Source organism: Macaca fascicularis, chromosome 9 (assembly GCF_037993035.2).
Source record: "Macaca fascicularis isolate 582-1 chromosome 9, T2T-MFA8v1.1".
Classification (NCBI taxonomy): Eukaryota; Metazoa; Chordata; class Mammalia; order Primates; family Cercopithecidae; genus Macaca; species Macaca fascicularis.
In genome coordinates, this window is record NC_088383.1 from 50,806,100 (window position 1) to 50,833,666 (window position 27,567).

Sequence of the window (27,567 nt, forward strand, 5' to 3'; positions counted from 1 at the left end):
GGAGGTGGGTGACAAACATCAAACACTGCTACATTGGAAAGTAGCAGAAAAAGTTAAGGGTGAGGCTGGGATAGTCATTGCAACCTCTGCCTCCTAGGCTCAAGCAATTCTCATGCCTCAGTCTCCCGAGGAGCTAGCACCATAAACGGTTGCCACCATGCTTGGCTAATTTTTGTATTTCTAGTAGAGAGGGGGTTTTGCCATGTTGGCCAGACTGGTCTTGAACTGCTGGGTTCAAGTGATCTGCCCGCCTCAGCCTCCCAAACTGCTGGGATTACAGGCCTGAGCCACTGCGTCCAGCCCTGACTTACTTTTGAAGTCACGAATTTATGTCCAGTGTCCCTCTGCCAAACTGGTTTTTAAATCTCTGACCACTCATATATGTCAGGACTTCTACTTAGTTAATGGCATATTATAAGGTGCAAACCATCTTATAAACAAGGATTCATCATACACTTTTTCTTCTAAGTTTAATGCAGATCATTGATTCTAGTTTGCAATTTATCAAGATAAAATGATGAGTTGAAGATTTTAACTTAGGTACTAAATAATTAAAATGGATAAAAATATACCAATATTATCAGGATTTAGTGAGAATCACTGAAGCTGAGTGGCTAGAATTTTAATTCAGAAAAAACAGTGATTTATTTTTAACTAAAATGTAAGCTTGAAAACAGTGTGCTAACGTCAAATTATGTGGTTTAGGTCACCGTCTGTACAGCAACTTTAATTCTACTTTCTGTACTTCCATATTTTTTCTGTGTAACTGAAAACTTCAAACACCCTCGTTCTAATTCTACACTATTCCTGTAAATCCTTTCTCTTTGGTATATTTATCTAATCTCATATTCTAATGGGTTTTTCCTCTCAGATACAATAACCAGCTATTCAAAGATGCCATCTAATGCACTATGCCATTAAGTACTGTGGCCAGAGAGTTATTTTAAGTGTAATAAATTTTCTTAAAATTGAGGGCCAGGCATGGTGGCTCATGCCTGTAATCCTAGCACTTTGGGTGGCCGAGGTGGGCGGATTCCCTGAGGTCAGGAGTTCGAGACCAGCCTGGGCCACATGGTGAAACCTGGTCTCTACTAAAATACAAAAAATCAGTGGGGTGTGGTGGTGTGCGCCTGTAGTCCCAGCCACTCGGGAGGCTGAGGCAGGAGAATAGATTGAACCCGGCAGGCGGAGATTGCAGTGAGCCAAGATCACGCCACTGCACTCCAGCCTGGGCAAGAAAGCTAGACTCCGTCTCAAAAAAAAAAAAAAAAAAAAGAGAGAGAAAAGAGATATTACATCTTAAATACAGGCATGGATTAAACCAACTTGTGTATGGTCAAGGCAACTTACAAAAATGCTTTAAGACATATCAAGACTGATTTAAACTATTTAAGTTAGGCAGAGATGCAACACTATGTGAATAGAAGTGTTATAAACACATTTGCCACATTTTAATTAAACAGTTTACTCGGTTTTCTTTTAATATAAACATGAGAAATGAAAACCACATCAATTGTAGCATTTATCTTTTGAAAATAAAACTGCAGTCAATACTTCAGTCTCTAAGTTCTGCATTCCATAAATGATATTTTTCAGGAGCTAGTGTTCCTAAGGCTTATGGAGGCTCTTTTTAAATAGCAGGACATGAAATATGATACCTGCACCCAGGTTAACATGTGGGATAATAAAATGTATTACATCACCTACTACTATTACGGTCCAATTCCTTCTAATTTGTTATATGTGAATTAACACAGATCCTCCTCTTCATCACATCTAGGGAAAATAATTTGAGGTTATCAATGCAGATAAAAGCCATCCAAAGAGCAACTTTACAAGAGAAAAGGGAACTTTATAAAAACACAAGAATTCCAAAAGTCTTAGTGTAATTTTAAGCTTTGATACTTGTAAAAGTAACAATGCTACAAACATTTACAAAACATCATTGAAAAGCCTGTTGTATTTTTTTTTAACGTTTATTTAGTTTTGCCATTTTTTTAAGTGACAGGGTCTCATTTTGTTGCCAAGGCTGGAGTGCAATGGCTATTTACAGGCACAATCACAGCGCACTGCAGCCTCCAAGGCTAGGCCTCAAGTGATCCTCCCATTTAAGTCTCGTGAGTAGCTGGTACTACAAACATGCCTAGCTCCTGAATATTAAGCTTTTAATTTTTTGTTTCACTCCTTCTTGAAGATAGCAGATATTGACTGAAACAAAAAGTTAAAAGCTTAATATTCAAATTCTGCAAAATAAAGCCAGAGGCGGTGGTACACACCTATGGTCCCAGCTACTTGGTAGACTGACATGGGAAGATTGCTTGAGGCCAGGGTTTTCAGGCTGTGGTGAGCTATGATTGTGTCTCTGATTGCACTGTAGCTTGGGCAATATAGTGAGACACCATCTATTAAAAATAAAAAGAAGAAATACAATTACACTTCCAAATGGTATTTTGTAAAGATTTACAGCATGTACATATATGCTGCAGTCCTCTGGAGGGCCCAGGCACACTATATTAAAGCTAAAAACTGCCCTGAAACTTTCAGGACACGTCATATTTTATTATTTTTACATAACCACTGGATCACCATGTTGCTTGGCACTATGAAATCATCTTTGAATACATTTACTTAACAATAAGAAAATTTATCAGCAAATGAGAACCATTATAGTTCACAAGAAATACACCACAGACCTTCATAAAAGTAGATAATCAATAACCAATATTTTCTCTTTTTATGACCCCAAACATGCTAAACTGCTAATAAGAAGGGCTTACAAAGGATGTGAATGGCAAACCTTATCTGGCAGCTTTTGCTTCATGATTGCCAGTAACTAGTAGTTACTGGTAAAAGTAGGAAGGAAGAGCCCTTCCATACCTGACAATTCTGGGTCTGCTCCTAGTGGCTTTAGGAGTTGTTAGACTCCCATGTTTTAACAGTGATACTGCACTGATTCCAAATGCATATGCAGCAATATTGGGGAAAAGAAAAAACATAAAGAAACAGAAAAGTTACCTTTAAAATCTAAAAAGTTAAACTATTGTTTTAAAAGCCTTACACAGTTCACAGCTATCAGCCCACACACTAAGCAAATATCTGTGCGTGGGCAGAAGGAGTCTTCACTTTGGAGTGGTTTTGATAACTCTGTATACATTAAACGGGACAGAAGAGTGTAAGAGTGTGTTGTTACCCTGACAAGGTCCCATTCTTTACTATGAAGTGCAATCTTAGTTTTCCTTGAGTTTACTTGAATTGAGGTGTTTCTTCTTTTGAAAATACCAACTTTTCTAGTTCTTTAGCAGGAGAGATGATATTTTCCTGTCTTTTTGGATGAGGGGTTCAGATGTCACATTACCCCTTATTTCTTCCTTCAGAAGAGGATGGCCTTAGCACGCTGAAGATGAATTAAATCTTCAGCACTCAAAGACCCATTCTTGGCAGCACTATAGAAAACTTTGTATTGTTCCATCCTTGAAAAAGCCTAAGAATGTCAAACAGAAAAGAGGTACAATTTTAAAAAGGGTTCCAACTTTTTAACAGTCACCACTGATGATAAGCCACACATGCAACTCCTTTAGATAGTTCAGTTACAGCTACTTTTTTTTTTCTTTTTCTTTTTTTTTTTTTTTGAGGAGTCTTGCTCTGTCGCCCAGGCTGGAGTACAATGGCACAATCTCAGCCCACTGCAACCTCCGCCTCCTGGGTTCAAGCAATTCTCTGCCTCAGTCCCCCGAGTAGCTGGGATTACAGGCACCTGCCACCACGCCCAGCTAATTTTCATATTTTTAGTAGCAACAGGGGTTCATCATTTTGGCCAGGTTGGTCTTGAACTTCTGATCTCATGATCCACCCACCTTGGCCTCCCAAAGTGCTGGAATTACAGGCATGAGCCACCGCGCCCGTCCCAGTTATAGTTACTTTGGCTGAGGTTTACACTGCCAAGTTCTGTCACCTCACTAAGGTAATCTCAGGGCTAGAATGAGATTGCTGGAGCAAATGGGAATTTGTTTTATTAAGTTACTTAAAAATTGGCCTCCCAAAGATGTCACAGTATTGTGACAGCCTTCTAAGAGCAGTATCATCTGTTACCTGTGTACTTGTTCCTTAAAGATAATGAATGTACACTTTTGCAAAAAGTTAGTTTATTAGTCTATTCAAACTCTACACAATCTATCGTAGTTGTTATATATTCAAAGCAAATTTTAACGATGCAAGCAGGTGCTGGATTGTATCAAAACATCAAAGAAGTCTAATGACTAAAGCATCAAAAGGCACTACTTCACTTGCACATTAATTATAATAGAAAACGTATGATTTTAAAATACTTCCAAGGTACCACAGAACATGACTATTTTAAATGTTCATCCTTGTCAGCTGTAACTTTGCTGTGTACTTACCAAAAGTCACAAACCATAAATATTACTTTGCCCCATAAAAGTTATTATTTCCAATAAAATCCCATGTACTTCCTGCATCCAGTACTTGAGAAACATACACCTTATACAGTCTAAGTGCAGGTCTCTTGGCTTAGGCACTGATGCTTTGTCTAACAAACCCATGGGACTGACTGCACTGTGGTATATACAGTAGCAAATGACATAAATTTGCAAACTGAATAATAAAAAAAGTCAAGAGTAGTAAGTGCATTATATATGTAGACATTGCTCAGAATACAATAACAAGAAATCATTTACATATGATTTGAAAGGATAAAGGTTCAAATGGGAAAGATTACAAATAAATTAAATTTGATTAAAATATTCTGAATTATGGTCACAAAAGAGAAGATATATCTATAATTTTCAAATAATGTGGATCCTTGTAAAAACTGTAAAAGATACAGGAAATAGAATGCCAAAAAGGTAATGAGCTCTTCAGTATGTTAGTTAATTTTGATGCTTTCCATTTTTCTAATCACTACTTAATATGACCTAGTCACAGATGCTGGCATTGGTGTTTGAATGAAAACCCACTTAGTAACTTCGTAGCCTTACCTCCAGCTTCCATGCTCTTTCTCTGTCAAGAAGATAAACTGGCGAATACAGGCCATTGTCATGTGCCAAGCTGCGAAGATCAAAGTAGAATCTGCTATAAACGCTGCCAGTAACGCCAATATTATAATTAATTAGCTTCAAGAATTGCCTTTCCAACTCATTCCTGGGGAAGGAGAAACACAACAAAACCAACACAGGACAATGTTAGTTCAAAAATATTATTCTCATGTAAGAAATGTGGTAAAGCCACCATGGACTCTAATTTATTAGATCACATGAAAGAACTCACACTGTACGGAACCCTGAGATCTACAAGAAAGCATGCAACTTTCCCAGTTTTCTTTGAAAACTTAGAAAAACAAAAACAACATGAATGTAAAAACTGGGTTAATAACTTGATTTTCCCTTGTGCTTTCAAAGACATATTTGAATTTAATATGGAGAAAAATGACATAATCTTAAGAAACATGATAAATTCAGCTTTTTCATTTCTTTGGAAACATGAAAGGATTCAATGGAGAAAACCCTTACAAATACAAACATCCATGGTAAGGTCTTCAATTGTTCCAGTTTCACATGAAGATAAGAACTCATTTCTGAAATAAAACCTATGAATGTATAGAATGTGGAAATGCCTTCATTTACGTGATATTTGCTCCAAGACCTATGATAACACACACTGTAGACAGACCTTAGAAATTTAAGACAGCACACTGGATTGGAACCCTAGTAGATTACCAAATACAGAAAAGTTTTCAGTTTTAACAATTTTTTCAACATTTATGTGAAAACTTCCCCTACAGGGAAATCCTCTCAGTGTTCCTAAATTGGAGAGCCTGATGCAAATTGATTATGGCATAATCTTAAAAAATGTGCATAAGTAAATGCTATACTACTTATAAACATTGTTTCTCAGTGATTCTTCATTTGAAAGGGTCTCTGTCCTTACTTCCACTCCTTTTGCAAGAAAACACTGAGATCAGAATTTTGTAGATACTCCTTAAACAATATTAAATGAATTTAATAGGCAGTGTTTTTTTGTTAAGTCAGTTAATAAAATTTTTCTCTGATTATTTAAAAATATCACACTGAGCTACTAGAACAGCTCCAAATTCTTTTTTTGAAACAAATACAGGCTATGCAGGTGGATTCCTACACTAATGTCCAAACAGGGCACAGCTGCTTGCAGTCCATTCTGCATCCAGCACCCCAAGTTTGGGATGAGGAGAAAGGGGACAGCCTTCTCTGCACTTGTGCAGCTAACTCAGGGCCCATTTTTGAGGGTTCCATTGCACAACTCAGACTCCATGCTCACTCCCAAGGCACCGCAATAGTGATCAGATGACAGAAATGATGGATGCCATTTATTAGCTGTCACTATTATGGGGCAGGAATACTCTTTACACTTCAGACTATAGAAAAATCAAAGAGAGGGGCGGAGCAAGATGGCCGAATAGGAACAGCTCCAGTCTCCAACTCCCAGCGTGAGCCACACAGAAGACCGGTAATTTCTGCATTTTCAACTGAGGTACTGGGTTCATCTCACTGGGGAGCGCCGGATGATCGGTGCTGGTCAGCTGCTGCAGCCCGACCAGCGACAGCTGAAGCATGGCGAGGCATCGCCTCACCTGGGAAGCGCAAGGGGGAAGGGAATCCCTTTTCCTAGCCAGGGGAACTGAGACACACAACACCTGGAAAATCGGGTAACTCCCACCCCAATACTGCGCTTTAAGCAAACAGGCACACCAGGAGATCATATCCCACACCTGGCCGGGAGGGTCCCACACCGACGGAGCCTCCCTCATTGCTAGCACAGCAGTCTGTGATCTACCCGCAAGGCAGCAGCCAGGCTGGGGGAGGGGTGCCCACCATTGCTGAGGCTTAAGTAGGTAAACAAAGCTGCTGGGAAGCTCCAACTGGGTGGAGCTCACAGCAGCTCAAGGAAACCTGCCTGTCTCTGTAGACCACCTCTGGGGACAGGGCACAGTAAACAATAACAAAGCAGCAGAAACCTCTGCAGACGCAAACGACTCTGTCTGACAGCTTTGAAGAGAGCAGTGGATCTCCCAACATGGAGGTTGAGAACTGAGAAGGGACAGACTGCCTGCTCAAGTGGGTCCCTGACCCCTGAGTAGCCTAACTGGGAGACATCCCCCATTAGGGGCAGTCACACCCCACACCTCACAGGGTGGAGTACACCCCTGAGAGGAAGCTTCCAAAGCAAGAATCAGACAGGTACACTCGCTGTTCAGAAATATACTATCTTCTGCAGCCTCTGCTGCTGATACCCAGGCAAACAGGGTCTAGAGTGGACCTCAAGCAATCTCCAACAGACCTACAGCTGAGGGTCCTGACTGTTAGAAGGAAAACTATCAAACAGGAAGGACACCTACACCAAAACCCCATCAGTACATCACCATCATCAAAGACCAGAGGCAGATAAAACCACAAAGATGGGGAAAAAGCAGGGCAGAAAAGCTGGAAATTCAAAAAATAAGAGCGCATCTCCCCCGGCAAAGGAGCGCAGCTCCTCGCCAGCAACGGATCAAAGCTGGACGGAGAATGACTTTGAGGAGATGAGAGAAGAAGGCTTCAGTCCATCAAATTTATCAGAGCTAAAGGAGGAATTACGTACCCAGCGCAAAGAAACTAAAAATCTTGAAAAAAACGTGGAAGAATTGATGGCTAGAGTAATTAATGCAGAGAAGGTCATAAACGAAATGAAAGAGATGAAAACCATGACACGAGAAATACGTGACAAATGCACAAGCTTCAGTAAACGACTCGATCAACTGGAAGAAAGAGTATCAGCGATTGAGGATCAAATGAATGAAATGAAGCGAGAAGAGAAACCAAAAGAAAAAAGAAGAAAAAGAAATGAACAAAGCCTGCAAGAAGTATGGGATTATGTAAAAAGCCCAAATCTACGTCTGATTGGGGTGCCTGAAAGTGAGGGGGAAAATGGAACCAAGTTGGAAAACACTCTTCAGGGTATCATCCAGGAGAACTTCCCAAACCTAGTAGGGCAGGCCAACATTCAAATCCAGGAAATACAGAGAATGCCACAAAGATACTCCTCGAGAAGAGCAACTCCAAGACACATAATTGTCAGATTCACCAAACTTGAAATGAAGGAAAAAATCTTAAGGGCAGCCAGAGAGAAAGGTCGGGTTACCCACAAAGGGAAGCCCATCAGACTAACAGCAGATCTCTCATCAGAAACTCTACAAGCCAGAAGAGAGTGGGTGCCAATATTCAACATTCTTAAAGAAAAGAATTTTCAACCCAGAATTTCATATCCAGCCAAACTAAGTTTCATAAGTGAAGGAGAAATAAAATCCTTTACAGATAAGCAAATGCTTAGAGATTTTGTCACCACTAGGCCTGCCTTACAAGAGACCCTGAAGGAAGCACTAAACATGGAAAGGAACAACCAGTACCAGCCATTGCAAAAACAAGCCAAAATGTAAAGACCATCGAGGCTAGGAAGAAACTGCATCAACTAATGAGCAAAATAACCAGTTAATATCATAATGGCAGGATCAAGTTCACATATAACAATATTAACCTTAAATGTAAATGGACTAAATGCTCCAATTAAAAGACACAGACTGGCAAACTGGATAAAGAATCAAGACCCATCAGTCTGCTGTATTCAGGAGACCCATCTCACACGCAGAGACATACATAGGCTCAAAATAAAGGGATGGAGGAAGATTTACCAAGCAAATGGAGAACAAAAAAAAGCAGGGGTTGCAATACTAGTCTCTGATAAAACAGACTTTAAACCATCAAAGATCAAAAGAGACAAAGAAGGCCATTACATAATGGTAAAGGGATCAATTCAACAGGAAGAGTTAACTATCCTAAATATATATGCACCCAATACAGGAGCACCCAGATTCATAAAGCAAGTCCTTAGAAACTTACAAAGAGACTTAGACTCCCATACAATAATAATGGCAGACTTCAACACTCCACTGTCAACATTAGACAGATCAACGAGACAGAAAGTTAACAAGGATATCCAGGAAATGAACTCATCTCTGCAGCAAGCAGACCTAATAGACATCTATAGAACTCTCCACCCCAAATCAACAGAATATACATTCTTCTCAGCACCACATCGTACTTACTCCAAATTTGACCACATAATTGGAAGTAAAGCACTCCTCAGCAAATGTACAAGAACAGAAATTATAACAAACTGTCTCTCGGACCACAGTGCAATCAAACTAGAACCCAGGACTAAGAAACTCAATCAAAACCGCTCAACTACATGGAAACTGAACAACCTGCTCCTGAATGACTATTGGGTACATAACAAAATGAAGGCAGAAATAAAGATGTTCTTTGAAACCAATGAGAACAAAGATAGAACATACCAGAATCTCTGGGACACATTTAAAGCAGTGTGTAGAGGGAAATTTATAGCACTAAATGCCCACAAGAGAAAGCAGGAAAGATCTAAAATTGACACTCTAACATCGCAATTAAAAGAACTAGAGAAGCAAGAGCAAACTCATTCTAAAGCTAGCAGAAGGCAAGAAATAACTAAGATCAGAGCAGAACTGAAGGAGATAGAGACACAAAAAACCCTCCAAAAAATCAATGAATCTAGGAGTTGGTTTTTTGAAAAGATCAACAAAATTGACAGACCACTAGCAAGACTAATAAAGAAGAAAAGAGAGAAGAATCAAATCGACGCAATTAAAAATAATAAAGGGGATATCACCACCGACCCCACAGAAATACAAACTACCATCAGAGAATACTATAAACACCTCTACGCAAATAAACTGGAAAATCTAGAAGAAATGGATAATTTCCTGGACACTTACACTCTCCCAAGACTAAACCAGGAAGAAGTTGAATCCCTGAATAGACCAATAGCAGGCTCTGAAATTGAGGCAACAATTAATAGCCTACCAACCAAAAAAAGTCCAGGACCAGATGGATTCACAGCTGAATTCTACCAGAGGTACAAGGAGGAGTTGGTACCATTCCTTCTGAAACTATTCCAATCAATAGAAAAAGAGGGAATCCATGTCCCTACAAAGGACACAAACTCATCCTTTTTTATGGCTGCATAGTATTCCATGGTGTTGAAACCATCATTCTTAGCAAACTATCACAAGAACAGAAAACCAAACACCGCATGTTCTCACTCATAGGTGGGAACTGAACAATGAGATCACTTTGACTCAGGAAGGGGAACATCACACACCGGGGCCTATCATGGGGAGGGGGTAGGGGGGAGGGATTGCATTGGGAGTTATACCTGATGTAAATGACGAGTTGATGGGTGCAGCACACCAACATGGCACAAGTATACATATGTAACAAACCTGCACGTTATGCACATGTACCCTAGAACTTAAAGTATAATAATAATAAATAAATTAAAAAAAAAAAAAAAGAAAAAGAGGGAATCCTCCCTAACTCATTTTATGAGGCCAACATCATCCTGATACCAAAGCCTGGCAGAGACACAACAAAAAAAGAGAATTTTAGACCAATATCCCTGATGAACATCATTGCAAAAATCCTCAATAAAATACTGGCAAACCGGATTCAGCAACACATCAAAAAGCTTATCCACCATGATCAAGTGGGCTTCATCCCTGGGATGCAAGGCTGGTTCAACATTTGCAAATCAATAAACATAATCCAGCATATAAACAGAACCAAAGACAAGAACCACATGATTATCTCAATAGATGCAGAAAAGGCTTTTGAGAAAATTCAACAGCCCTTCATGCTAAAAACGCTCAATAAATTCGGTATTGATGGAACATACCTCAAAATAATAAGAGCTATTTATGACAAACCCACAGCCAATATCATACTGAATGGGCAAAAACTGCAAAAATTCCCTTTGAAAACTGGCACAAGACAGGGATGCCCTCTCTCACCACTCCTATTCAACATAGTGTTGGAAGTTCTGGCTAGGGCAATTAGGCAAGAGAAAGAAATCAAGGGTATTCAGTTAGGAAAAGAAGAAGTCAAATTGTCCCTGTTTGCAGATGACATGATTGTATATTTAGAAAACCCCATTGTCTCAGCCCAAAATCTCCTTAAGCTGATAAGCAACTTCAGCGAAGTCTCAGGATACAAAATTAATGTGCAAAAATCACAAGCATTCTTATACACCAGTAACAGACAATCACAGAGCCAAATCATGAATGAACTTCCATTCACAATTGCTTCAAAGAGAATAAAATACCTAGGAATCCAACTTACAAGGGATGTAAAGGACCTCTTCAAGGAGAACTACAAACCACTGCTCAGTGAAATAAAAGAAGACACAAACAAATGGAAGAACATACCATGCTCATGGATAGGAAGAATCAATATCGTGAAAATGGCCATACTGCCCAAGGTTATTTATAGATTCAATGCCATCTCCATCAAGCTACCAATGAGTTTCTTCACAGAATTGGAAAAAACTGCTTTAAAGTTCATATGGAACCAAAAAAGAGCCCGCATCTCCAAGACAATCCTAAGTCAAAAGAACAAAGCTGGAGGCATCACGCTACCTGACTTCAAACTATACTACAAGGCTACAGTAACCAAAACAGCATGGTACTGGTACCAAAACAGAGATATAGACCAATGGAACAGAACAGAGTCCTCAGAAATAATACCACACATCTACAGCCATCTGATCTTTGACAAACCTGAGAGAAACAAGAAATGGGGAAAGCATTCCCTATTTAATAAATGGTGCTGGGAAAATTGGCTAGCCATAAGTAGAAAGCTGAAACTGGATCCTTTCCTTACTCCTTATACGAAAATTAATTCAAGATGGATTAGAGACTTAAATGTTAGACCTAATACCATAAAAATCCTAGAGGAAAACCTAGGTAGTACCATTCAGGACATAGGCATGGGCAAAGACTTCATGTCTAAAACACCAAAAGCAATGGCAGCAAAAGCCAAAATTGACAAATGGGATCTCATTAAACTAAAGAGCTTCTGCACAGCAAAAGAAACTACCATCAGAGTGAACAGGCAACCTACAGAATGGGAGAAAATTTTTGCAATCTACTCATCTGACAAGGGGCTAATATCCAGAACCTACAAAGAACTCAAACAAATTTACAAGGAAAAAAACAAACAACCCCATCAAAAAGTGGGCAAAGGATATGAACAGACATTTCTCAAAAGAAGACATTCATACAGCCAACAGACACATGAAAAAATGCTCATCATCACGGGCCATCAGAGAAATGCAAATCAAAACCACAATGAGATAGCATCTCACACCAGTTAGAATGGCAATCATTAAAAAGTCAGGAAACAACAGGTGCTGGAGAGGATGTGGAGAAATAGGAACACTTTTACACTGTTGGTGGGATTGTAAACTAGTTCAACCATTATGGAAAACAGTATGGCAATTCCTCAAGGATCTAGAACTAGATGTACCATATGACCCAGCCATCCCATTACTGGGTATATACCCAAAGGATTATAAATTATGCTGCTATAAAGACACATGCACACGTATGTTTATTGCGGCACTATTCACAATAGCAAAGACTTGGAATCAACCCAAATGTCCATCAGTGACAGATTGGATTAAGAAAATGTGGCACATATACACCATGGAATACTATGCAGCCATCAAAAAGGATGAGTTTGTGTCCTTTGTAGGGACATGGATGCAGCTGGAAACCATCATTCTTAGCAAACTATCACAAGAACAGAAAACCAAACACCGCATGTTCTCACTCATAGGTGGGAACTGAACAATGAGATCACTTGGACTCAGGAAGGGGAACATCACACACCGGGGCCTATCATGGGGAGGGGGTAGGGGGGAGGGACTGCATTGGGAGTTATACCTCATGTAAATGACGAGTTGATGGGTGCAGCACACCAACATGGCACAAGTATACATATGTAACAAACCTGCACGTTATGCACATGTACCCTACAACTTAAAGTATAATAATAATAAATAAATTAAAAAAAAAAAAAAGAAAAATCAAAGAGAAACACCTTGGCTAGACTAAACCCATTTTATGACATGCCTTTTGGTAGGATGCTGGCCTTTCACAGTGTTTCTCCTAAGCTGGAAACGAAACCCCAAGGTGCTCCGCATCTGTCACCCCTGGCCAGAACAGAATGTGGGGATGAGTTGAATGTGGTGAGAGGGGAACAGGCTGGGAGCAGCCCTCTGCCACATGATTATTCATCAGCTGTCCTGGCCAAAGATTTTTGTTTGTTTGTTTGTCTTGAGACAGGGTCTTGCTCTGTTGCTTAGGCTAAAGTCCAGTGGCATGATCCTAGCCTTTCAAGTAGCTGGGACTACAGGTTCATGCCACTTAGCTGGGCTATTTTTTAAAATTCTTTTTGTAGAGTCAGGGTCTCACTTGTTGCCCAGGCTGGTGTTAAACTCCTGTGATTAAGTGATACTCCCACCTTGGCCTCCCAAAGTGCTGGTATTACACACACGAGCCAGTGTATCCAGCACTTTGTCAAATGTTTAAATAAATATAAAACTAGAGTAATCTTACCACTTTCATAGTAATCCCTGTAAAGATTTAACTGTATAAAAACAATACCTCAGCAACATATTTGGTTTCTTGGTTTTAAAGTTTTATCCATTGGCTAAGTCAACAAATGCTTGATGTTCTCCGGTATGGAAAGCAGTCAAGATATAAGCAGATATGTGGTTTTCTCATTTGTTTAACTGAAAACCTAACTGAAACTTTCAACATTAATTTCCTATTCATATAACCATAAGACTATAGGAATGCAAATCAGATAATGCTTTAATAATCAGCTAATCAGGACTTAATTTACTATAGGAATATATGCACTTTATAATCTCTTATGTTTTTCCATAAACATATTTTAAATGTATAAAATACAGTATTTTATATAATTAACATGTTATTAATAGAGACTTAGTTATTGAAGAAAACCATTATGCCTAAAGGATATGTATCTTCTTAGTTTTTTGTTGTTTTTTAAATGGCTGAATAGCATACCCTTTACAGGCACAGCAAATTTTCTGAATAGGAGTTGCTCAGTTTAACTTGTATGTATGTACATGTGTGTGTGTGTGTGTGTGTGTGTGTGTGTGTGTGTATAAATACATACAAAATCCTCATAGCTTAGCTCCCACCTATAAGTGAGAATGTATGATACTTGGTTTTCCATTCCTGAGTTACTTCACTTAGAATAACGGCATAGAGCTTCATCCAAGTTACTGCAAAGGCCATTATTTCATTCTGTGTTATGGATCAGTAGTATTCCATGGTGTATATATTCCAAGCTTTCTTTATCTACGCATTCATTGATGGACATTCCATATTTTTGCAATTGCAAATTGTGCTGCTATCAACATGCATGTGCATGTGTCTTTTTCATACGACTTCTTTTGTTTTGGGTAGATACCCAGTGTGAGATTGCTGGATTGAATGGCAGTACTGTTTTCCATAGTGGTTGTACTAGTTTACATTCCTATCAGCAGTGTAAGTGTTCCCTTCTCACCTAATCCATACCAACATGTATGATTTTTCAATTTTTAAATTATAGCCATTCTTGCAGGAGTAAGGTGGTATCACACTGTGGTTTTCATTTGCATTTCCCTGATAATTAGTGATGCTTCTGAAGGAAAATATATACTAACAAGACAAACAGATGTTGAAAAGTTTTAAGAAAAATCTGATAAACACTAATTCTTAAATGGTTCAATTTACAGTCTAAAAGAGATCATTACAATCAACAGCAGAGGGACAAGATAAATGTACATTACACACTTTGTTGCAATGTTTTACAATTTCTAAAAATCGTGAACATGGCTCCTGTTCAGAGCATACATCCGGGTGCTTCTGCATTTACAAACAGCATTGTGTAGAACTGGAGCCGGCTTCTGCCACCACTGCTTCTGGAGCTCACATCTGTGGAAACCCGCACATTTCTCTGCATATTCTCTGACCTTGTAACTAGAACTAGAGCCCCACCGGATTAGCTGCTGGTTTTGAGAACAATTTAGCCGCCATTATAACGGAGCTAAGTGTTCATAATTACAAATTTTGCTCCCTTCAAGAAACCAGTTTATAGACTGATGACAGCAGTGATTAAGAGCACTTTAGCTTCTGCAGCTTTCAAAGTACTTCTATTTGTTTCAAATTCATTTTCTTTTAACATCCTTTGCTAAAATGGCTACTAGCGATATCACCATGACAACTCAGTTTCTACTATTAGCAAAGCAGTAATTTAGCAGCCATTTCAAAACCAACTGACCATCACTAGTGAGTCTCTTCTTAGAAACAAGAATCCTCAATTCACTTGTAAATATACAGTGTAGTAATTCTGAATGAAAATCTTTAAATATGTTTTTGGAGTATATTATAGGTGTATATATTTATGTGGTATATAAAATATTTTGATGACTACAATGTGTAATAATCACATCAGGGTAAATGAAATATCCATCATGCCTCAAGCATACTTTTATTTTACAAATAATTCAATTACACTTTTAGTTACTGTAAAATGTACAATTAAATAATTCTTGAGTGTTGTCACCCTGTTGTGCTATCAAACACTAGATTTTGTTTATTCTTTCTCACTATATGTGTGTACCTATTAACCATTACCCCTTACTCCTCATCCCCCATACTACTTTTAGCAGCCTCTGCTAACGATTCTCCTACTCTATATCTTCACGAGTTAAATTGTTTGAGGCCGGACTCAGTGGCTCATGCATGTAATCTTAGCACTTTGGGAGGCTGAGGCAGGTGGATCACGAGGTCAAGAGTTCGAGACCAGCCTGGCTAGCATGGTGAAACCCCATCACTACCAAAAAATACAAAAATTAGCCGGGCATGGTGGCACGCGTCTGTAATCTCAGCTACTCAGGAGGCGGAGATAGGAGAATCGCTTGACCTCAGGAGGTGGAAGTTGCAGTGAGCAGACATAGTGCCACTGCACTCCAACCTGGGTGAAAGAGCAAGATTCCATCTCAAAAAACAAACAAACAAACAAACAAACTGTCTTAATTTTTAGCTCCCACAAATAAGTGAGAACATGTGAAGCTTGTTTTTCTGTGCCTGGCTTATTTCACTCAACATTTCCATCCATGTTCTTGCAAGTAACAGGATATCATTCTCTTTTATGGTTGAATAGTACTCCATTGTGTATATGTACCACATTTTCTTTAGCCACTCATCTGTTGATGGACATTCGGAATGCTTCCAAATCTTGGGTGTTGTGAATAGTCCTGCAATATACATGAGAGTGCAGGTATCTCTCTGATATTCTGACTTCCTTTCTTTTGCATATATACCCAGCAGTAGGATTGCTGGATCATATGGTAGCTCTATTTTTAGTTTTGAGGACCTCCAAACTTTTCTCCATAGTGGTTGTACTTAAATTACATTCCCACTAACCTTGTATGAGGGTTACCTTTTCTCTGAATCCTCACCAGCATTTGTTATTGGCTATCTTTATAATAAAAGCCATTTTAAGTGGGATGAGATGATCTCTCATTGTAATTTTCATTTGTATTGCTCTGAAGATTAATGATATTGATGTTGAGTATCTTTTCATATACCTATCTGCTATTCATATGCCTTAGTTTCGAAACAGGGTCTCACTTTGTCACTCAGGTTGGAGTGCAGTGGCACAATCACAGCTCACTGCAGCCTCAATCTCCAAGGATCACGTAAGCCTCCCAAACAGCTGAAACCACAGGCACGTGTCATCATGCCTGGCTAATGTGTCCTCTTCTGAGAAATGCCTATTCAGATATTTTGCCCATTTTAAAAAACAGATTATTAGATTTTTTTTCTATGGAGTTCTTTGAGCTTCTTAAATATTCTGGTAATTAATCCCTTGTCAGATAGTTTTTAAATATCTTCCCCCATTCTGTGAGTTGTCTCTTCACTTAGTTGATTCTTTCCTTTGCTGTGCAGAAGCTTTTTAACTTGATGTGACCTAATTTGCCCATTTTTGCTTTGGCTGCCTATGCTTATGAAATATTCGAGAAATATTTGCTGAGTCCAGTATCCCAGAGAGTTTTCCCAATGTTTTATTTGTTTCATATTTCAGGTCTTAGATTTAAATAAATTTTTTAATTTTTAATGTTTTAAAAAATAGAGACAGAATCTCACTTGTTCGCCCAGGCTGGTATTGAACTACTGGGCTCAGGCAATTCTTCTATCTCGGCCTACCAAAGTGCTGGGATTACAGGCATGAGCCACTGCACCCAGCTGAGATTTAAATATTTAATCCATTTTGATTTGATTTTTGTATAAGGTGAGAAAGAGAGGTCTAGTTTCATTCCTCTGCATATGAATATCCAGTTTTCCCAGAATCACTTATTGATGAGACTGTCATTTCCCCATTGTATGTGTTTGGCACCTTTGCTGACAATGAGTTCACTGCAGATGTATAAATTGGTTTCTGGGTTTTCTATTCTGTTCCATTGGTTTATGTGTCTGTTTTTATGCCAGTGCCATGCTGTTCTGATTACTATAGCTATAGAGTATAATTTGAAATCAGATTTCGTTTGTTTTTTGCTCAGGATAGCTTTGGATACTCTGAGTCTTTTGTAGTTACATATAAATTTTAGAATTCATTTTTTATTTTTATTTCTGTGAAGAATGTCATTGTGTTTTGCAGACTTGTAGAGGTACCACATTGGTGGTCGGAGAACAGACCTGAAGGAATTCTCTGGATTAGCAGACAGGGACTCACTTCTTCCCTCACTTTCCCACAAATGAAGTCTCTCTCTCTCTCTGCTAGGCTGCCTGGGGCTCAGAGAGGAGCAATACAAGCACCCCTGTGGCCACCACCACAAGGACAGCACTAGATCTGAAGCTGGTACAGCACTGTGGCGGGCCAAGGCCCACTGTAACAAGTACCTGCTGCCACTCAAGTCCCCGGGGCTCTACAATTAGCAGGTAGTAAAGCCAGCCAGGCTTCTGTCCTTCCTTTAAGTGCAGTAAGTTCCCCAGGTCCCTGGATGGGTTAAGAGGTGCTGTCTGGGAGCCAGGGCTGGAGTCATAAACCTTAGACATCTACCTGGTGTTCTGCTCTACCATGGCTGAGCTGGCACTGAATCTAGCAGGCAAATCCATTCCCACTCTTCCCTCTCCTTTGCCCAGACAGCCCAGGTGTCTCCACATACACCATCATCACAGTCCCATGGGGATTACTGTCAGGTCATCACTGATGCTCACTCAATGCCCAAGTGCTCTCAGTCAGCTTGTGGTGAATGCCACCTGGCCTGGAACTCACTCTTCAGGGCAGCGGACTCCCCTCTGGCCCAGGGTAGGTCCAGAGATGCCATTCAAGAACGAAGGCCTCAATCGGGGACTCCAACAGTCCACTTGGTGCTCTTCTCCACTGTAGCTGAGCTGGTATCTAAGCTCAAGAAAAATCCTCTTAACTCTTCCCTCAGCTTTTCTCAAACAGAGGGAGTCTCTCCTCATAGCCACCACAGCTGGGAATGTGCTAGGTCACACCTGCAGCCAGCACATCTCTGAGTCTCACTCGAGGCCCACGGCATGTACTACCTGTTCACCACTGGTGATTCTTCAGGGCCCAAGGGCTCTTTCATCAGAAAGTGATGAATCCAGCCATTACTGAGTCCCTTTAAGGCAGCAAGTTCCCTTCTGGCCCAAGGTTTGTCTAGAGATGTTATCCCGGAGCTGGGACCTGAAATAGGGGTCTCATGACACTGACCTCTCCTGCTGTGGCTGAGCTAGTATCCAAGTTGCAAGACAAAGTCCTCTTTCCTCCCCTCAAGTGGAAGAAAGAGGTCTCTGTCAGAGCTGTGAGCTGCACTGTCTAGGACTGGAGGAAGGGTGGGCAAGCACTCCCTAGCTGCCCCAGCTGCCGTCTCTGTAGGTCACATTCCCCTAAATACACTGTCTCCAAGCACAGCACAGCAGTCCTTGTGGCCTAGACAGACTTCCAGGTTTATTAAGGACTCCAGAGTATTTTATCCCACAGTAGCCAGTAACCTTTCACAACTCAAGTTCCACCCACTGGGATGAACAATTCCTCTCTGGCTAGGGCTAGTCTAAATGTTTCCTGTGTGGGTGGGCACTGGATGAGAGCAGTCTTGTTTTGCTTTCTGCTACAACAAGGCAGCATTGAATTTAATGCAAAGTCCCACAGTTGCTGTGCTCTCCTCACCACAGGTCCACTGCTGGGACATGGGGAAGGGGTGGCATCAGCAATTCAAGACTGTTTTTTCTACACTATTCAGTGCTTCTTTCAGTGATATGAAGTTAAAACCAGGTACTGTAATTGCTTACCTGATTTTTAGTTCCTATGCAGGTGCTTTCTTTTGTTTAGATAGTTGATAAATTTGCTATTCCTGCAGGGAGCACAATTGGTAGAGACTGCTATTCAGTCATCAGGCTCCACCTCTGGGACTGCGTACATTCTGAAAGACAGTCTTAACTGCAGTAACAGGCCGATGTAAAGAAATAAAAATAAAAAATAAAAACAACAACCCCAAACCTCTTACCACTGTCTGTCATGATCTTGATCTTTATATGCTGCTCAATGTCATCAAGAGGTGTTCCTTCAGATTTCCCTAAGTGTCACCCACAAAGCCATTCTCGCTGTCTAGTGGACACTGTGAGAGCCTCTGCTGGAAATGCCTCCCTGGCTCTCTCTGCATACCAGCTCCAAGGCCCTTCCCTTTACAGCAGTCATGAGGCCAGACTGGAAGAAAGACCCCAGGAAGCTCCTGTTTCAGTATCATGTTGGTGCCATCTGTGAGCAGCCCCATGACTCAGCAAGATTTCTTGCACTCTCACAGGTAACACGGGGCCCCCAAAGTGCTGCTGTGGTTGTATGAGGTGCCCTGGGAACCTCTTGAGTGTGGTGAGCACTGGATAATGCTCCAGCAATGTTTCTCAGACTGCCTGAGGGGGAACACTGGAACTTCGAACTCATCAGCCCAATTTCTAAACACATGCAACACTCCTATTGGGGATGGGACAGGGGCACAGGGATCTGCGGCTATTCTGTATCTCAAGGTTTCTATAAAACAGAACTTCAGATAAAAGCAGGGGCAACACTAGCAAAAGCAAATTCACAATGTGTAACTCAGGGTGAAACTACACATTTTTCACGGTCCAGAGGTCCTAGACCTGTGCTCATTACAAAGAGACTGAAACTTGCACACAGCTTTGAAAAAGTCATAAAGATATTTAGTGTATTATTATATTCTGGTAGTACACTGGTAAGATAATGCCAAAAATATTCACCAGAAAAATACTTTTCAACTTATGAGATTATTAAGACATCAATTTACCAAGACCTACCAGCAAACAATGAAAAATATGAACCGTTGTTCTAAAGCTGGATGGAAAAAGTATGTGGTGTTTACACCCATTTTCTTTATCTGCACAATATAACCTTTAAAAATATTTCTTAAAGTGTTTAAGTTTATGGGAGCACATAAAGTACTGAAAAATGATTAGAAAGTTCACAAAAACCGTACAAACTCACATTTCTTCAACTGTAATGTTCTCAAAGAGCTTGCAGTAGTCCTCATTCCACACAGCCATATCACTCCAAACCTTGGAGGCAAGAAGAATGGCTCCCAAGACAATCCTCTTCCAGTTAGTTGGACAAATGTCAATATCAGCATAACTTACAAGTCTTTCTATGTAAATCTGCAAAACAGAGCACTGGCCTTTGATTTAGCTCAGTTTAAGTGCTGTGATAAGAACTCTTATGAATGACAGATTTCTTCTGGTTTTGACCAGAAAGTAAGTGCTTATGCTTACATTCTACAGAGATTTGCTTGATCAGGCGGAACAAGGGGCCATATCACAATCGTAGGTCAGATACTTCTGTTACCTACTCTGCCCATGGAAATTCACAGCCCAATTTTGGTCACAAGAATGACCGTACATCTCAGCCAAGGGCATCATGAAGACAGGAAGTGTTGTCACCTTCACACTCATAAAAGACAGTACACATACAGGCCCAGTGTGGATTAAAGTCATTCAATAAATCCTTAAGTGCCTACCACATGTAATGTCTCATACGGAGCTGGTAGGTAGGTGGGAATTTTACAAGTACGTCAAGCTTGAATATGTAAAACCGATGTGATAGTGAGCAAATGTTAACCTCCTTTTCACAAAAACTCACCCTTCTGTGGCACTAGCTTAAAAAACTGCTGGTCAAGACAGCCTCCCAGTAGCTGCTGTGCAGAGCAACATGGCAGGCACAGGTCTGTGGGGTTATATAACATTCCCCATATTCAGTTGCTCACTTGATAAGAAATACATGTGTATAAAGGATGGTCTTTCTCACAGCCCCTATTTTTCACATCTTCATGTTCACTTCATAAAAATTTATTCTGTCTTACATCATCTGCAGCTTAGACAATTCTGTTGGTTTTAAGGTGGAAACAGCTGCCAGTCTCTGTATCCCTGGGATTCCTCTAAACCTGCCAGGCAGTTGGCAAGACAATTCCATGAATTGCTTTACATCTATCAAACATCTGTCCTACAAAGAATTGGGCAAAGTGAACACTTGACTGAAGATTAAAGGTGAGCTGTGACGTGTTATTACCTCAGAGGGTGCTCTGCAGAGCTGTATGTCTGTGAGCTACTTGAACTCTTTACATCAAAACAGAAAGACAAAACTTTATATAAATAAGCAAGTTTTTTCCTTGTCTGAAGGGTATCAGATGCAGAACACTGCCAGATCTGATACTGATCCGAACACTGCCAAACTCAAGTATGTTTCAAAAACAAATGGCTATTGAACATGACATTTTACAGATTCTGCTCCCTTTCTCCCAAACTCTGCGCTCTGAAATATTTCAAGAATGAACCTCCCTCCCAGGGTCCAACTGCGTAGGAATCAGAGACCTCTGAAACAACATAGCAAGCCCTCTACTTCCTGTCCCCTTTCCTGCTAAGCTGCTGACCTGCTGACACTCATCCATGCCACGTGCCCTTCTGGGTAAGTTTGAGAATTCTTTATTCCCACTGACGCCAACTCTTCCCTCAGTGCAGTTGATCCCATCTCACTTTTGCAGCACACTATTCCCACAATCAACTCTTTCTGAAGAATTTCTTCCTCTCTACCAGAGATTCCCTCCAAATTGTGTTTCCTTTGTCCCCATCCCACTCCCTACTCCTCTCCAACTGTGTCCTCTCACTGGTGCTCACAGCACCATCCCCTCATACCAGCTCCTCATCTTCCATCTCTGCTTCAGCTACACTGCCTGTCCCTGCTAACATGACTCTCCCAAGGCTCCTCTTGCCAACAGGCATTTGTCTCTTGTGCCTTCACGCTGACAAAATAAAGCTCTGCATCCATTGCCATTTGCCTAGGTGTTGGGGCCAAATACCTGCATTTCAGTTCCCCTACTCCAATCTGTGTGCAATGCCTCTTATGTGTACCTTCACTGGTAGTCTGCATGGTTTGATGGTGACCCACAGTCTGTCACTGCTCACCTGTATTACCCTAGTTGCTTCTTAACCCTCCTCGCTGCTTCCACTCTGCCTCCCAGCTATGGCTTACTGTCCCCAAAGCAGCCAGTAGAACTTCTTCATTTAGAGTACGGCACTCCCCTGCTCAAGATCTACCATGAGCTTCCCATCAAACTGGACTAAAACCTTAACTTCTTCCTACGGCCTATAAGTCAAAAGGCCCTGTGAGCTATGGTACTGGCTGTGGGGCCTCATCTCCACTGTTTCCCTCATTCTTCACTCTGACCATGCTGGTCACCTTGCCATTTGTTCCTCAAACACACGTGAAACACATTTCTGTCTGTCTTGGCAGTCATCCTGCTGCCTGCAATGTCAGCACTCTTACTCGTCGTTCCTTCAGTCAGGTCACTGTTCAAATGTCAGCTCTCTAGAGAGGCTCTTCCTTATCATTCTATCTAAAATAGCCCCCAATCACTCTGTAATCCTTTATCCTGCTTCCTCTTCCTGCTGTTTCATACTACCTGAGAAAATACTTAAGTTCCATCTTCCTAGAACATAAGCTCATAAAAGCAAGAACTGTGTTCCACCTGTCCTTTCCTCTACCCCAGCACTAAGAAGAGTGGCACAGAGTCAGCTTCCAATGAGAGTTCACGAATCAAGTCACTGCTCGGCAGCATTCAGCACTGTGACCACAGCTTCTCCTATCTTGAACTCTTTCTCCTTTTATCCTCTTCTGCTTTTCCTCTTCCCACTCTGGTAGCCACTCCTCTGGGTGCTTGTCCCTCAAATGATAATAGTCTTTACCGACCTATTTTCTGTTCACTTTATCTGTTTTTGAGACAGGGTGTCACTCAGTTGCCCAGGCTAGAGTGCAGCCTCCACCTCCTGGGCTCAAGTGATCTTCCTGTCTCAGCCTGCCATGTGTCTGGTGCCACAGGCACGTGCCATCACGTCCAGCTAATTTCTTAAATTTTTTTTTGTAGAAATGGGCCTCACTTTATTGCCCAGTCTGCTCTTGAACTCCTACACTTGAGCAATCCTCTCAACTTGGCCTCCCAAAGTGCTGGCATTACAGGCATGAGATACTGTACCTGGCCTCACTTTTTGTTTTCTTAAGATACCAGGTCTCGGCCGGGCACAGTGGCTCACACCTGTAATCCCAGCACTTTGGAAGGCTTAGGCGGGTAGATCACGAAGTTAGGAGATCGAGACCATCCTGGCTAAAACAGTGAAACCCCGTGTCTACTAAAAACACAAAAAATTAGGCGGGCGTTGTGGCGGGTGCGTGTAGTCCTACCTACTTTGGAGACTGAGGCAGGACAATGGCGTGAACCTGGGAGGCGGAGCTTGCAGTGAGCCGAGATCGCACCACTGCACTCCAGCCTAGGTGACACAGCAAGACTCCATCTCAATAAATAAATAAATAAATAAATAAATAGGCCGGGCGCGGTGACTCACGCCTGTAATCCAGGCACTTTGGGAGGCCGAGGTGGGTGGATCACAAGGTCAGGAGATTGAGACCACGGTGAAACCCAGTCTCCACTAAAAATACAAAAAATTAGCCGGGCACGGTGGTGGGTGCCTGTAGTCCCAGTTACTCGGGAGGTTGAGGCAGGAGAATGGTGTGAACCCAGGAGGCAAGCCTTGCAGTGAGCCGAGATCACGCCACTGCACTCCAGCCTGGGGGACAAAGCAAGACTCCGTCTCAAAAAAAAATAAATAAATAAAAATAAATAAATAAATAAATAAATAAATAAATAAATAAATAAAATGAGATACAGGGTCTCATCATCTGGCCCAGGCTGGACTTAACTGCTGGGCTCAAGTAATTCCCCCACCTCAGCCTCCCAAGTAGCTAGGACTAAAGGCATGAAACCACCATGCTCAGATTGTCCAATTTCATTCTACACATTTTCTCAATATTTAAACAGCTGCTGTTGCTCTTCATTCTGTAGCTCCACGTCAGATTCATGCTCTAGGTCTGTATACCCAAATGATGACTAGACTCTGCTACTGTGCTCTCTCAAAAGCACATCAAGCTTAGCCCATGTACAAAACTCTCCCTTTTCCAATCCAGCTTTCCCTCCTGCATCACCTACCTCTCTAGAGCTGGAGGCACCATCCTGCTTCCCTCTAGCATGTACTAAGAGTTCCAAACCACCTGCAGCTCCTCGAGAAGGCCTGTACCTGGTCCAGTGCCCTTTCAGGGCTTTGATTCAAGTGCACAGTAGGCGCCTTCTCCCCTAGAGTCTAACTGCTTGCTAAAGAAGTATTAACCTAAGTATTTTTTCATTCCTTGCCATGCAGTTGACTTTCCTATACAGGTTTGTTGTGGGAAGGAGTAAGACTATTTTTAATAAATTGAACAGAATTTATTATTTAAAATGATAAGTTTTACAAAAAGGAATTCTGTAGGGATAATGTAAATGTAATGACACAGCTATGGTTTGGTAGACCGACTGGAACCACATTCCTGGGCAACTTCCTGAGCATGCACAGGTCATCAGTAGGGACAGATTAACACACATCATCCAAGGAACAAAGAATTGAGGGCAGCAGCTGTCACTGACAACATGTATCAGAATTGCCTGGGGATACAGCCTGGGACTCAGCTTAGAGCTACACCAGCATCCCTTCCTGCCCATCGGCCAGATGGTTTTGTTACTGCTCCCCATTCCAAGCCCTCCACATGCCCTGGATGTGTGTGCACTGTGTTTACTGAAGTGTTGGGGGAGAAATCAGAAATCCCTTCTGCTGCCTTTAATAGCAATTGTTCTGTGATGAGAAAAGCAATTGTGACATTTTAAGCCATAATGATGATTCAACTGAAATGTATATATTTGCTTTCATAAGTTTCTCTTAAAATTCTGAGATAATTTCAGAAACTTACTGTTATTAAAAAACAGGACCATACCACCCTGTTTACAAAAAGAATTTCTAAAGCTGCTTTATAAATAGAAAATATCTTACCAAACTGACGATTGCAAATTCAGCTGTTAGCCTTATGGCTTTAAACAGAGTACGAACAAATCTGAAAATAAATTTGTGTTCAGGATCATACTTAAAATATTCCTCCAAAACCTCTTCTCGCTGAAAGAAGAAAAGATGCAATGTAAGTATCCATTGAAGAAAAAAACCTGAGGTGCTCTTAAGACAGAGTGTTCACATTTGTGCCCATGTGTCATTTACAATAATTTTGATTGGTGAGATATCTTTTAGTGTTTACAAAATGAACAGTGGGATCCTGAAATACCGTAACGATTTAATACTCATCAACATTCACTTAAAAATAATATGAGTTTAAGCTCAGAAAAGTTTATGTTCTTTTTTATCCTTTCCCCCACATAACTCCATCCAAATGTAAGCTACTTGTAGGCTTTAACGTCTTACTGACCGTATGTCATTCTTCCCTGCAATAAACTTTGAAAAAAATATAGTTTTCTGTAACCATGAGGCTCTAAGCATGTGCTGAAAAATACAATAGTCACTAGCCACATATGGCTATTATGTACCTGAGGAAGTACATTTTTAAATTTTTACACCATGTAAGTTGATATAAACTTAACTTCTTCTTATTATTTTTGTTTGTTTGTTTGTTTGTTTGCTTTATTTTTTTGAGATGGATTTTTGCTCTTGTTGCCCAGGCTGGAATGCAATGGTGTGATCTTGGCTCACTGCAACCTCCACCTCCTGGGTTCAAGCGATTCTTCTATCTCAGCCTCCCGAGTAGCCAGGATTACAGGCACATGCCACCATGCCTGGCCAATTTTTGTATTTTTAGTAGAGACAGGGTTTCATCATATTGGTCAGGCTGGTCTCAAACTCCTGACCCCCGGTGATCCTCCCACCTCGGCCTCCCAAAGTGCTGCAATTACAAAGGTGTGAGTCACTGCACCCAGCGAACTTAAATTATTTTTAACCCTCTTCATAAAAATCATGCTTCTATGTTAAAAGTATTTACATATACTTATATTGCTTGATACTATTGACAATTATCTTCTAAAAAGATAGGTTTTCTGTTATTTGGATAGTATATTACTCACAATAGCTCACTAATTAAACATACCTGCAGATCAGTTCTTATTCCAGCATGTTCTTTTTACAATCCTTTCAAAATAAGATGACTAGATGCCACATGAAATGGGGAGCAAGACTTTAAAAAAGATGCCTTTGACTGAGGGCATGAAACAGATACAAATCTGTGATGAAAATACAAATTCAGGCCGGGCGTGGTGGCTCACGCCTGTAATCCCAGTATTTTGGGAGGCTGAGGCGGGAGGATCCCGAGGTCAGGAGATGGAGACCATCCTGGCTAACATGGTGAAACCCCATCTCTACTAAAAACACAAAAAATTAGCTGGGCATGGTGGCGGGCGCCTATAGTCCCAGCTACTCAGGAGGCTGAGGCAGGAGAACAGTGTGAACCCAGGAGGCAGAGCTTGCAGTGAACTGAGATCACACCACTGCACTCCAGCCTGGACGACAGAGCGAGACTTTGTCTCAAAAAAAGAAAAATAAAGGAAAATATAAACTCAATAAAAGTGACACTTACTGGGCCGGGTGCAGTGGCTCATGCCTGAAATCCCACCACTTTGGGAGGCCGAGGTCAGGTATTCAAAACCAGCCTGGCTAACACGGTGAACCCCATCTCTACTAAAAATACAAAATTAGCTGGGCATGGTGGCAGCACCTGTAATCCCAGCTACGTGGGAGGCTGAGGCAGGAGGATCGCTTGAACCTGGGAGCCGGAGGTTCCAGTGAGGCAAGATGGCACCATTGCACTCCAGCCTGGGCAACAAGAGCGAAACTCCATCTCAAAAAAAAAAAAAAAAAAAAAAAAAAGTGACACTTACTGTAAGTGGGTGTAACCGTTCATCAAATATGCCCAAAGATCTATCTGCATCTCTATAAAATAAGAATGTATATTACTTCAAAAACTGTTAATATCTTAGTATAATATCTGTTTAGTAAAATAATGCCTCCTATGTGCCTATGTGCTTTTTCACCCAAGCAAACGGTTTTTACAAATTCTCCTTGATACTGACTTGCAGAGGGTTTCCTGACCTCCTCTTCCTCAGCACAGCCTGTCCTGTACTGTGAAGTCTTTTATACTATAACCAGTCAGAACTGCCTGTAAG

General features: G+C 40.9%; 2 protein-coding genes across 21 annotated transcripts in view; one reads left to right on the top strand and one right to left on the bottom strand.

Moving 5' to 3' along the window:
* Positions 1 to 1,429: 1,429 nt before the first annotated feature.
* The window catches only part of LOC102134652 (cyclin-Y-like protein 2), a 64,164-nt gene continuing 38,026 nt past the window's right edge, over positions 1,430 to 27,567 (bottom strand). For all 7 annotated transcript variants that reach the window (XM_074001471.1, XM_074001470.1, XM_074001468.1 and 4 more), the window contains 5 exons: positions 27,283 to 27,334; positions 25,400 to 25,519; positions 20,487 to 20,653; positions 4,995 to 5,157; positions 1,430 to 3,481 (listed from right to left, as the gene is read on the bottom strand). In XM_074001471.1, the coding sequence (XP_073857572.1) occupies positions 3,371 to 3,481; positions 4,995 to 5,157; positions 20,487 to 20,653; positions 25,400 to 25,519; positions 27,283 to 27,334 (613 nt within the window). In that variant the 3' untranslated portion in view covers positions 1,430 to 3,370. The remainder of the gene's footprint in view (positions 3,482 to 4,994; positions 5,158 to 20,486; positions 20,654 to 25,399; positions 25,520 to 27,282; positions 27,335 to 27,567) is intronic.
* Positions 6,423 to 27,567, top strand: part of LOC107130780 (uncharacterized) — a 428,352-nt gene continuing 407,207 nt past the window's right edge. For all 14 annotated transcript variants that reach the window (XR_012417592.1, XR_012417598.1, XR_012417591.1 and 11 more), the window contains exon 1: positions 6,423 to 6,522. The gene's annotated coding sequence lies outside the window, so the exon portion shown is untranslated. The remainder of the gene's footprint in view (positions 6,523 to 27,567) is intronic.